Source organism: Alosa pseudoharengus, unplaced genomic scaffold (assembly GCF_046254945.1).
Source record: "Alosa pseudoharengus isolate Yale_2024_CS ecotype anadromous, Long Island Sound unplaced genomic scaffold, YU_APseudo_1.1 YU_APseudo_1.1_scf_9, whole genome shotgun sequence".
Taxonomy (NCBI): domain Eukaryota; kingdom Metazoa; phylum Chordata; class Actinopteri; order Clupeiformes; family Clupeidae; genus Alosa; species Alosa pseudoharengus.
Genome location: NW_027468881.1, coordinates 8,494 through 21,087, shown reverse-complemented (window position 1 = coordinate 21,087; position 12,594 = coordinate 8,494). Strand labels below are relative to the sequence as shown.

Sequence of the window (12,594 nt, the reverse complement as noted above, 5' to 3'; positions counted from 1 at the left end):
AGAGAGAGTGTGAGAGAGAGAGAGTGAGAGTGAGAGAGTGTGAGAGTGTGAGTGAGAGTGAGAGTGTGAGTGTGTGAGTGAGAGTGTGAGTGTGAGTGTGTGAGAGAGTAAGTGAGTGAGAGATGGAGTGTGTGTGTGTGAATGATTCTAACATCAAGCAAACACCACAAAAACTGATCCATAAAGAAGAAATAAAATCAAAAAATCAATTCTCTGCTCCTCTCTTCACTCCACCCTGACGCTCGTGTGCATAACGCAGCCACTTCTTGGTACCATCACCAAAACTGTATTCAGTTATCCTTTTGTCGTATCGGCGAGCTGCCACTGTATGGAGATAAAACACATTGAAGAGAAAATAAATAAGCTTACACCTTAAAATGATTTTACATTTTCAAATGTGGAATAAATTATGTATGTAATGCTGGTATGAATGTGAATCTTCACAGACATATCGCTAGATGTACCTGCTAAGGCAAAACTATTTGCTGCCACTAGGGTGGGTTTAGATTTCTAGGCTATATACAGCACAGCAGCCTCAAAAAACAGGGATATAGGATGACTAACTCCTGATTTTTCCTTTAACACTAACAAATCAACAGCAGCTGGCATGCAAGACAAGTTAAAGATTAGGATGCAGACTTACTCATCATGCATTCGCACATCTTTGTGTCTTTGAAGGCTCTTTTGGCTCTCTTGCCCATCCAATTGAACATGCAGGCTAAGTTGTTTGTTAGGGCTGCAGACAGCATTCTCCGTATCATTTCAGAAGAGGAGCCCCCACCCACCAGTGCCAGACGGGAGACCTGAACAGATGACAAAAATATAGTTATGTGTGATCAAGTGTACTGTTAAGACAGATTTTACATACAGTTAAATTGATATTTCTGCTCATTTCCTGTTAGCAAGTTGCACTCTTAACAAGGTTTTTAATTGTGTTGTAGCTTGAATGTTAATCCTCTTTTTGTAAGTCTCTTGCCGTCTAGTAATACATAATATATGAAAGTGTCTGCTAAATGCACAAATGTGAACAGTTGAGAAAGTTGAATTTGTCTGGTACTAAATAATACCCGTTTACAGCTCCATGACCAATTAAAGCAACACACCACCATTTGTGGAAATATGCTCATTTTCTACCTACCCTCAAGTTAAATAATTGAGTTTTACGTGTCTCATGTTCATCCAGCCGTTCTCTGTGACTGGAGATATCACTTGTAGCTCCAAACTATCAAGGACCATTGAATCGGATTATACCGTTAGCAGAGAGAATGGCTGGATGAACAGGAGAAAGGTAAAACTCAATTGTTTAGGTAAAAAATTAGCATTTTTCCACAAACTGTGGTGTGTTGCTTTAAGGTTGGTATTGCACACCAAATTTAACCGCAACTATGGAAAATACTTCAGATGAGTGAAGAATACTACTGTAACTTATCTCCAGGCCTATCAGTTATACCAATGTAAAATAGTACAGCAGCTCTTGGCCATGTTGGCTTTGTCAAAGTGAAGCTCACCAAATATCTACGAGCATGCTCATCTTCCAGAGACGATTCTGCCTTGTCAAAATCTTCCTCATTTCCAAGCGGGAGCTGGATGATGGGCAGGTCTGCAACCTCAGAATTCTCACGAAGTACCCCCTTTGCCTTTATGTCAGTCATCTCCGCCTTTAGGAACTGAATGTCGCGTCCCACTTCCTTCACCTCAATTAGTAGCTGGCCAAGCATTGTCGTCATTTTATTGACTGCAATGTCTTCAGAGGGAAAAAAGGTTTTAAAAGCCATTACAATAGGTTTATGATAATGCTTAAAAATGCTTGACTAATACATGGCACCTTGTGTCTTCAATATAGAGAAATGTATCAAACTGCTATGTGACAGAGCAATCACTGAAGCCCTTCAAAAAACATGACGAACCAATTTACCAGTGTCGGAAACGTCTAAGAAAGGAATGTCAATGTTGTCAGTACTACATAGGATGAGATATTTTATTCAACCCTGGGCTTATTATCTCTCAATAATAATTTCAGAAAATAAAAACTTACTTTGCAAAAGTTGCCTAGACTCTTCCCCTTTCTCTGGTGCAGAATCTTTAAAATACAATGACAAAATAAGAGTGTCAACATGCAAATGTACAATTACAATATAGCCACTTAGACACTGAAATAATATACTTACAAGCTAATTCAGGCAAATCTTGGGGCGGAAAATAGTTGCTCAAGAACTCTATGAGGAGAAAACATAAGACTGTGGTGAGAAGTTTGTGACCAAAACTGGTACTGCAATCACATTCAAAATACTGCAGAGCATATATCCCCTCACCTAGAGGTTGCCAGCTAGCTGCCTAAGTCAGATAGGTGGAGGGTGGCGCAACAGGCCAAAACACAGTGTATGCATAATGACAACATCAACATAAGTTGAGGGCTGCTTCTTCACTTTTGTAATGGGAATATTCAGGCTGGGTTACTATTATAAAAGTATTTGAAATTATCATGATCATGTCTGGTTATACAACAGGGCCATTTTATGATTAATTTACATTTATTTCTTACATACTGTTCCTTTAAAGCACTTAAGTTAAGCACTTATTTTGACAATCCATGGAGTTAACAAGAAACACAAAATCGGAGCACAATGACAGTAGCGGCCTGACAACTCTTTAAAAAGCTGAATGTTTTGCATACCATTCCTTGCTTGCTGAGCATGTTGGACATGGTAAGGGCTGGTGCGGTGTCCTGGCATATCTAGTAAAATTCCATGGAGTTAGCAAGAAACACAAAATCAGAGCTAAAATGACAGTAGTGGCCTGACATTTGTTAAAAAAGCTGAATGTTTTTCATACCATTCCTCACTTGCTGACCATGTTGGACATGGTAAGGGCTGGTGCTGTGTCCTGGCATATCTAGTGAAATTACATGGAGTTAGCAAGAAACACAAAATCGGAGCGAAATGACAGTAGTGGCCTGACATTTGTTAAAAAAGCTGAATGTTTTGTATACCATTGCACACTTGCTGACCATGTTGGACATGAGGGCTGGTGCTGTCTCCTGGTATACCTAGTGAAACAGAGACAAGCTGTCAATTCAAAATTTTGAAACTTGATATTAAACCTTTTATAACTAGCAAACCCCAAACCACACCGAGTAACCTGTGCAGCATCCACCCTAAAGACAGCTCTTTTCTGTACTCCTTCACCCACAACTATGATCATGAAGAAATCCAACATCAAATTTCTCTGCTGGAGCAGCCATACACAGTTCAGGTTCTTCCCAACATGGTGTGATGCAACACATGGTTCAAAGTAAAAAGAAGTGTAATGATGAATTTCACTGGTAGATCCCATTGACATTGCACGCAATCTTCCTGATCTGCAGCCACTCACAAATGGCAACACTGTTTACTTCCGCATTTCGCCAGATTTATGTACAAGGACGCTCTTAACATCACATCAGCTTATCAGTGCACAGAGGCAGTTTGATCATAGCCAGACTACATTTTGATACAAATGTCAGGCTACATTTGTAGGCAAAAAGAAAAGCTTAGTGTAATCAGAACTGAGAAAAGCTGAATGTGACCACATACCCCTTCTTTCTGGTGATCGTAAAAGCTGGAACTGGCCTCTGGAACTGCCTTCTAGTGTCCCTACAAAACATATTATAGATTCTTTAAATACATCATTATTAGCATACAAACATACACTGTGTTCATATCGCCCCAAGATAAATGTTAACTAATGCTACACTGTTTAATGATGAAAAACATGTCACACCAGTACTTGACCAACTATGTGCAATGGATATATAATAGATTAATGTAACAATAGGCCACATTACAGATATTTCGACTTCATGGCAGGTTACATAAAAGTGAGCAGAGGGCTGCAATTGGTCCCTGACCTTAGTATGTTGTAGAGACTAACCTAGCTACACCATAGCGGTCACTTATTAGACTACTATTGCGTACAGAGACAGTTTGAAAGACAACCGCTGAATATAAAATAACACATCATTACTATAACATCATTACTATTCCTTTACTATTCCTTTACCTGGGGAACCCACATCAGGTGCACCAGCAAACCTTTTCTTCTCAGGTAAACCCTGCTCTTCATACAGTTTCGGCCTTCTTTGCCTTAATAAAATCAAAAGTAACAGATCACACCTGTTTTTGGTAAACAATTCCTAGCACAACTCCCGGGGGGAGGGGCATGTAAGGCATGACAAAAGTTAATACTTGATACAGTGAAGGACACATGAAAACAAATACTAGATCCTATTACTAAATTCCCTGATATTCCCTGACTATGTCCACCAAAATATCAAATTCCTTGATTTCCCATGACCTGTGGAAACCCTGCTCCTAGGCTATCCAGTGTACCTTATTGGCCTCATAGACCTCTCTGCAGCCTCTTCCTCAGATTCTAATTCCGATGTTGCACAGTTAGTATTGATATATTTCTTTTCATATTGTGTTGCCTGCTCATGTGTGTCTGTGAGAACAAAAGAAGTAGTAAAGGGATATTTTAGAAATCCACTGTAAGACATTCAACTGACCAGCTTTTGCATACTTCATAGTTGTTTGGCAAACAACAATGTCAATTTACTCTTATCTACAATATCACACAATAGTAGGGATGCAACGTTTTGTTAGTGAAGACAGGGACAGAAATGCACTCAGAGGCACTGCAGTAGGCTATATTGCTGCCATGTAAGATTTTGGTGCAAAATGAAGACCGTTTCACAAACGAAGCATTTTCAGCAGTAAAAGCACTATTTAGATAACAGCTCCTACCCAGACGCCTGTGAGTAGATCTGGTCTAATGTACCCCAAAATTCTGTTGTTAGAAAGTTGGAGGAAGAAAGAGTTTATAATTGACAGTAGCAGGTGAGTGGTGAGACGGAGGGAGACAGCGAAATACCAATGAAATACATTTTAACCAAATTGGCAGACACCTCATCCCTAATTGATTCTACAGAGACTAGGCACATCTATTAAAAATCCATGTTTTTTTTTTAAATATTGAAATTGTACTTCTACCATGAGGAAACTGTACCGTTGCATCCCTACACAATAGTGATGACGGGCTGCAGTGACCCACCACAGCTTTTTAAGAGGCGAACATCATGATACGTAGTCCATCGATCATCTGGTTGGAGTTGATCTTGAAGTGCTTTTGAATGTTTAACATGTTTAGGGGGCCACAACAATTTTTGTTGTGTTGCATCATACCAGCTGTCTAGCACTATAGCTACGCCACCACCTCCAGGGAATTGCACAACATTCCAAAGCTCCATGCTGCTTTCCATCTTTGCTTTTCTATGGACAAGAGTAAGGGCATTATTCATGTGCTGAAATTGTGTGACAATTAAGGGGACATCTATAGCAGCATATCCTAGAGTCGAATTTAAACTTCCTGACGTAGATAATTCCTGAGTATCACAAACAAATGAGTCAAACATCACACCAACCCGCTAACATAATGCCTGTATGAGTTTACTTGAACCTTGGGCAACGCAGAGATGGGTAAATTTACCCCAGCCTATTTGAACTATAAATGAACATGAACACCACTGTACAAACTATTACTATTTAGAATATACAGTGCTGTGCATAAGTTAAGACATTTATTTATATAACATTTGTTTATTTATGATACATGATACATTAAAAAATAATTGATGTCCTAATTTTTTTTTAATTAAGGCATTAAGACAAAAGGCAAAGTATTTTTTATTCCTCCCTTTAGTCAATTTCAGCATGGGTGTCTTAAATTTTGCACAGCACTGTATAAACTATATAGACTTCTCTTTCATGTCAGGTGCTGTGGAAGTCGAATTGAGTGCTTGTCACTTTAATGCCGTGACGGCTTGCTTGATTCTCAAGGTTTTAAGCTAATTTAGTAGCGTTGTTGTGCATGGTGCATATGTGGATTAAATGAATTATGTTTCCCATGTCATTTGGTAAAATAAATGCTCAAAAACTCGAAGAAAATCTATCTTGGATTATAGCAGATAAGTGTCTTGTATCATATCTATAATTTTGGTGAGCTCTACAGGAATTACAAACTATCTCAGATGTAAATGGTTGCGTATCCTATTACTCAAATTCAATTAAACCCACCAGTAGGCTAGCTAGACCTTAGTTTCACAGCCTAGGTATTAGCAACACGGCTTGAAATCATTGCCTGTATCACAAACAAAAACGAAACAATGCGTGGAATTTATCTGGGAATAGGCTACTGAAGGTAGGGGCAGCTATCTCGCTGGCGTGTCTAATTTGGTTCCTTGGTTAACATAATGTAGGCTACGTTTTCTTGCACAAAAATGTGTCTGCTAATAAACTTAAACAAACACAAACAAGCGTGATCTCCTGTGGAATCCTGACTGCGCCTTCAACGTTAGCCTACTATTATTTGTTGACATAAAAACCTGAACGAACGGCAGCTGTTCCTGAAGTTCACTTGTGTCTTTTTTTTTTTTAATTAGGCAACTTTTTTTTGCAGTGGCGCTTGATTTCCAGCAGCGGCGCTGCGCCGCTGATGAATACATTGTAGGGGAAACACTGTAATGAAATGCATTGTGCTCAAGTGTCCACTCAACTACAGAAATAAATTATAAAGAAAAATAAATAAAAAGATACTATAAAAAAGAGGGGTTGGGGAGCACCAAGGGACACCCAGGAGCAACAGGGGCAAGGAAAAACTCCCTTGTCCAGGAAGAAATCTTGGGCAGATCCACGGCTCAAGGGGTCAACCCAACTGCCTGGGGTCGTGCTAGTAGAGGGAGCATGTAAGTGTGTGTGTGTGTGTATGTGAGGGGCAAGGGAATCCTAAGGGCAGGCATGTGTGATGTCTTGGGTGGAATGATGGTGAGTGGTGTACTGTATGTATGTAGGGGTTGGAGAGTTAAGGGGCAGTGTATGTGTGTGGGGGAAGTGTGCATTTGTGGGGGAGGGGCAGTGGCATACTGATGATCAGAGGTGGTGGGCAGTGTGTTGTATGTATGTGGCTTAATAAGATGCTGGTAAGGGGCAGTGTGTGTGTGTGTGTGTGTGTTGGGGGGGGGGGGGGCAGTGGCATACTGATGATCAGAGGTGGTGGGCAGTGTGTTGTATGTATGTGGCTTAATAATATAGTTTATGTATGAAGTATGGGAATAGCTATGAAATAACCTCCATCTGGATACAGAACACATTTGTGTTTGATGTAACGAAGTGCTGTTACACCCATGTTGTCATGTAAGTCACAAACCCTGTATATCCCCATGTGTGACGACTCACAAGGATATGTGTAATATGATTGTTGGTGTTTGAACTTTCTGTACAACACGCAGATATTACCCTGTATATGGACTATGTTCTCAACTAATGCAATATCATCTCCCACAGAAACACAATTGTCCCCATGCGTTGTGGACAAAGTGAACCGACTAGTGGTGACTTTTGTGTATTGTTGGGCATTTGTGTGAATGTTGTGTAGCATAGCTTCATCTGTTGGGGATGGAACATTAACAAGGGGAATTTCAGACAACCTTTTGACTAGCTGTTGCAGAGGATTATGGGGCTTGCGTAGAAAATGCTTAATTTGGCCTAAATAATTCTCAAAAGGGAATGCTGAAATATTATCTAGAGGCCCATACTGTCTGCATTCATCAGCTAAGTGAATAACTTGATGTATACTGAAGACAATTTCATCCCTGCCATACAATTTTCCAAAGTGTTCAACAAAAGCAACCATCAACTTTTGGCCATATACCACCATTTTCTCAGAAACTGATGGGGACAAAAACAAATACATCCCAACTGAAAACAACATGAAGTTCTGGTACAATTCCTCGGCAAGGCAATCCTTCAGGACTATAGGACCCCAGTAGAGCATGAAGGATCGCAGCTCGGTTGCTTTCCAACGATCCAGCTCCACCAAAGGCCGTGGTTTGTGGTTAAATTCGCAGGGAGTGTAGGGACGTAGCTCCAACAGTTTTTGTGAAATCAGGTTAACCGTTCTGGATGGAAGCCTAGTGGTTAGATTTTTGCCCTTTACCCACTTAATTAATAGTTTCCTTGTTACCCCGAGGCAACAGAGGTGCATATAATCTAGCGGGAACATAGAAACCATCTTCACCAACCCTGTTAAAGGCCCAAGTGTTTGCCTCAAGTGATGCTCCTCATCAATCATGTGTGAAAAACTATAGTCTGTCCTGAGCCTGACATTTGTCTCTGGAAAAGTCATTTTATTCCTCCAGACACCTTCTTGGTCACACTTGTCACATCCAGAGTATCCATTGTGTGATTTTATGTTCTTAACGAATGCTCTGGCTGGAGCATCACAAATAACCGAGTCAACTACCACACTGAGTCGCTTACCATTATGAACAATGCCATTAGCCAGTGTATCACCAAGTTCTTCCACAAAATGCTTCAAGTACTCAAAAATATTTGGCTTGCTTATACCACAAAAACAAGCAATAACAAATGGGGACTTGGTGTAATCACACTTGAGTAGTCCAAGTATGGGCCAGAATTGCAGCTTCGAACTTTTAAAGAGGGGAAGGCCATCTATGTTAAACTGCACAGCAAGAGTTGTGAGGTTCACTGGCAGACTCAGACATTTGATTCTTGACAAAATTCCATTAACTAAACCAAAATGGTAGTACTCCCCATCTCCCATTTTAGTAGTTGGGACATGAGTTTGTGTCCCAAGCAAAGTCCTCCCATCCTTTGGGAGCGTAGGGTGGAATATCTTTAAGATGGAAAGCAGAGCAGACAGTGCAACTAATGAGACCGAGTAACTTGTGGCCCAATATCTTAGACTCCTAATCAAAAGATCAGGATCTGGCTCATCAGTCACAGACTCAGAGTCAGACTCAACTAGATCATCCAGATCATCTGGGCCTACAGCAGCACTCTGATGCGCATCAAAGTCAAAGGACGAAGTTCTGATGTGCAGACGCTCTGATATGCTATCCTCTAATAAATCATCCCCTTGCACACAGAAAGTTGTACATTCAGGTGGTGTATCCAGACAAACAGAAGACGTGGAAGGTATTTCATTATGTTCGAAAATGAGTGAAGCCGAATTTGTTTTCATCAGTTCAGGCCTATTAACGGTTTCCTGATATTCATTAAGGATATCCTGTTGCGTGTTCCTGACAAATTTGTTTACAGTTCGTCTCTTAGCCCAGTAAGACGTCATATTGGGAACTTTGATTTGGCAATATTAAAACAATTGTGTGCTATACTGCTAGCAGTCAAACAGTGTGAGCAATGAGCACGACGTTGCCGGTGACAGTGTACAATAAGTACAAAGTTAGCACTTTTAAAAAAAACTTTAATAAACCAAAAAGGGAAGGAATACGTGGGAAAGATGTAAGAAAAGTATTGTAGCCTGGTTTCTTTACGGGGGAAAAAGAACGTTTCTATCAACCACGAGGATTGCTAGCAGTGAAAAATGAGGAAGTGTTAGAGATTTGAGAAGCAAGAGAGCCGACTTATGAGACAACTACGACCTACCCCACGTGGACTGCAGTGAAAGTTTGAGCAGCAAAAGAGCTAACAAGACGACCGCAACCTACTACACGTGATTGCTAGCAGTGAAAAACGAAGTTAAAGCAGCAAAGAAGCTAACTGACTAGACAACCACGCAAGGTTTTTTTTTTTTAAATGATTTTTTTTTTGCCTAGTTTGACATGAAAACGTAAAAAGTGAAGTAAAGGCGAAAGACTTGAGGAGACAATCACAGGGATTGCTAGCAGTGAAAAATTAGAAATGTTCAAAATTTGAGCAGGGAAAGAGCTGACCAACAAGACGAAAAAACGATATAAATTGTAGGGTTTTTTTCAGGATTATAGTCTAGTTGTTTTACAAAAAAAGGGAAGTAAAATTCAATCGTTTCTGTCAAGAGAAAATATCGTTTTCATGGGCTGGAGACTTATGAGGAGACAACCACGAGGATTGCTAGCAGTGAAAAAATGAGCAGCAAAAGAGCTGACCTACTTTCAGCAGACCCAGGTGAAATAAAAGCCTTTAAAAAAGCTGTTTGTTCATTTATTTCAAGAGAAAATCGTCTTCAGCCGGGAAAATACTTGAAGAGACGTCGACAACCAACATGAAAATCAATCTGAGTGCATCGTCTCAAAGATCTGACTCTATACGGCGCTGACAGAAAATGGTTTGAAATTGTTTGAAAGGCAATATTTGACGATTGGATGAGAACAATCACGCGGTTTTCTGATTAGTCAGTGAAACAGTGGGCCACACCTACAACCAGAGTCGCCAACGCACGCGCAGATCATTCTTTTACGTGTGTAGGTAATATTCATTGCTCTCTCGCTACCGAGCTCAGCACATCAACTGTCCCAGGTATCGAGAGCTCCCTTCGGTGTAAAGCTGGGTCATGGCCGGGGCTTGAGCTCGTCTTCGTTAAACCCAGTGTCGCACAAAAATACATTCACTCACACTCGCCCCATGAACAGAATCAACAGAATAAACATGCTCGTTCGCAAAACTAATAACGACAGAAAATCTATCAATAGTTAGCGCTTTTTTGGAGAAAAGGAACGAGGGAAAAGTCGAAATAATAGCCGAATTGTAGCTATTGACCCCCATTTCGGTAAGAGTTTTACGACGGTAGCGTCTTAACAATAAGTATGTGATGGGCACCGTCAGTGTCATTTACCAAAGTTCCTTGAATAGCCACAGGTGTTTCAACTAATTAGCAATCGCTATTACGAAGCTAACGGTTAGCAGCTAATGCACCAATCTTCAAAATGGATGTAGGCTACCTGCTAATGGTAACCAACCAACACTAGACTAACCATCCACTTATCGAACAATTTAACCGTGAAGCAATAGCAACCTTTCCAACTTCAAGTCTAAAAACGAATATTAACATAATAGCCATACATCTAACTCTAGCATAATGACGTTAGCACTAACGAACACCAAATTCAGTTATTTCACCAACGGTAGAACTAGTCTAGAACACGGTAGAACTACATCTTGGAATAACCTATTTAACCACTTTTTCTAGTTTAGTTTCTCAACAGTGGCTGATAAAAAATTATAAATGTCGAACTTACCTTTACAAATGTTAAGCTGACACTTCTACTTCTACTTCTTCTTCTTCTTCTTCTCTTCTCTTCTCTAACGTTTGCACTGCAGCGAGAGTATCCAGCTCCTCCGGGAGAAAATTCAAATAAAATGCTGCTTGCTGATTGGACGGTTGATTAAAGCGCGTATCCTCAGAAGATTGACATTGAAACGATGTTAATGAAATGCTTAACTTTTAATCATGGAAAACCCAACCTTTAAGCAATGTTGATTCAACGCCAGTTTTTCAACATTGAAATTATAATTACACTTAAACATTGAATTGATGTTGACTTTTTAAACTCAACCAAACAGCAACCAATCTGACCAAATTTCAACTTTAAATCAATGAAGTTTGCTATCTGGGTGGGGTCAGGACAAAAGACAGATTTTTGACAAATTTCAAAATATGTCAGATATTGTCCAAATTATTTTTTATTTCACGTGTAGACATGTGAAATGCATGAACTAGTGCAAAAAAGTGTAACAAAATTGGTTTGATTTTATTTAGTACTTTTCAGTTTTTCTTAGTTTTCACATAAGGTCCGGGTTCAGGACAAAAGACATTTTTTTGACAAATTTCAAAATATGTCAGATATTGTCCAAATTATTTTTTATTTCACTTCTAGACATGTGAAATGCATGAACTAGGGCAAAAAAAGTGAAAAAAAATTGGTTTGATTTTTTTTAGTACCTTTCAGTTTTTCTTAGTTTTCACATAAGGTCTGGGGTCAGGACAAAAGACAGATTTTTGACAAATTTCAAAATCTGTCAGATATTGTCCAAATTATTTTTTATTTCACTTCTAGACATGTGAAATGCATGAACTAGGGCAAAAAAAGTGAAAAAAAAATTGGTTTGATTTTTTTTAGTACCTTTCAGTTTTTCTTAGTTTTCACATAAGGTCTGGGGTCAGGACAAAATACAGATTTTTGACAAATTTCAAAATCTGTCAGATATTGTCCAAATTATTTTTTATTTCACTTCTAGACATGTGAAATGCATGAACTAGGGCAAAAAAAGTGAAAAAAAATTGGTCTGATTTTTTTTAGTACCTTTCAGTTTTTCTTAGTTTTCACACAAGGTCCGGGGTCAGGACAAAAGACAGATTTTTGACAAATTTCAAAATATGTCAGATATTGTCCAAATTATTTTTTATTTCACGTCTAGACATGTGAAATGCATGAACTAGGGCAAAAAAAGTGAAAAAAAATTGGTCTGATTTTTTTTAGTACTTTTCAGTTTTACTTAGTTTTCACATAAGGTCCGGGGTCAGGACAAAAGACAGATTTTTGACAAATTTCAAAATATGTCAGATATTGTCCAAATCATTTTTTATTTCACTTCTAGACATGTGAAATGCATGAACTAGGGCAAAAAAAGTGAAAAAAAATTGGTCTGATTTTTTTTAGTACTTTTCAGTTTTTCTTAGTTTTCACATAAGGTCCGGGGTCAGGACAAAAGACAGATTTTTGACAAATTTCAAAATATGTCAGATATTGTCCAAATTATTTTTTAT

The 12,594-nt window shown here is 39.1% G+C and overlaps 1 protein-coding gene across 1 annotated transcript; it reads right to left on the bottom strand.

Moving 5' to 3' along the window:
• Positions 1-205: 205 nt before the first annotated feature.
• On the bottom strand, positions 206-5,178 carry LOC143114909 (uncharacterized). The gene is made up of 9 exons (XM_076276747.1): positions 5,121-5,178; positions 4,368-4,479; positions 4,039-4,121; positions 3,573-3,632; positions 2,990-3,046; positions 2,036-2,080; positions 1,509-1,744; positions 644-803; positions 206-324 (listed from the first exon to the last, which is right to left on the bottom strand). Exons 1-9 carry the CDS (start codon positions 5,176-5,178, stop codon positions 206-208), a joined length of 930 nt encoding a protein of 309 aa, XP_076132862.1.
• Between the last annotated feature and the right edge of the window lie 7,416 nt (positions 5,179-12,594).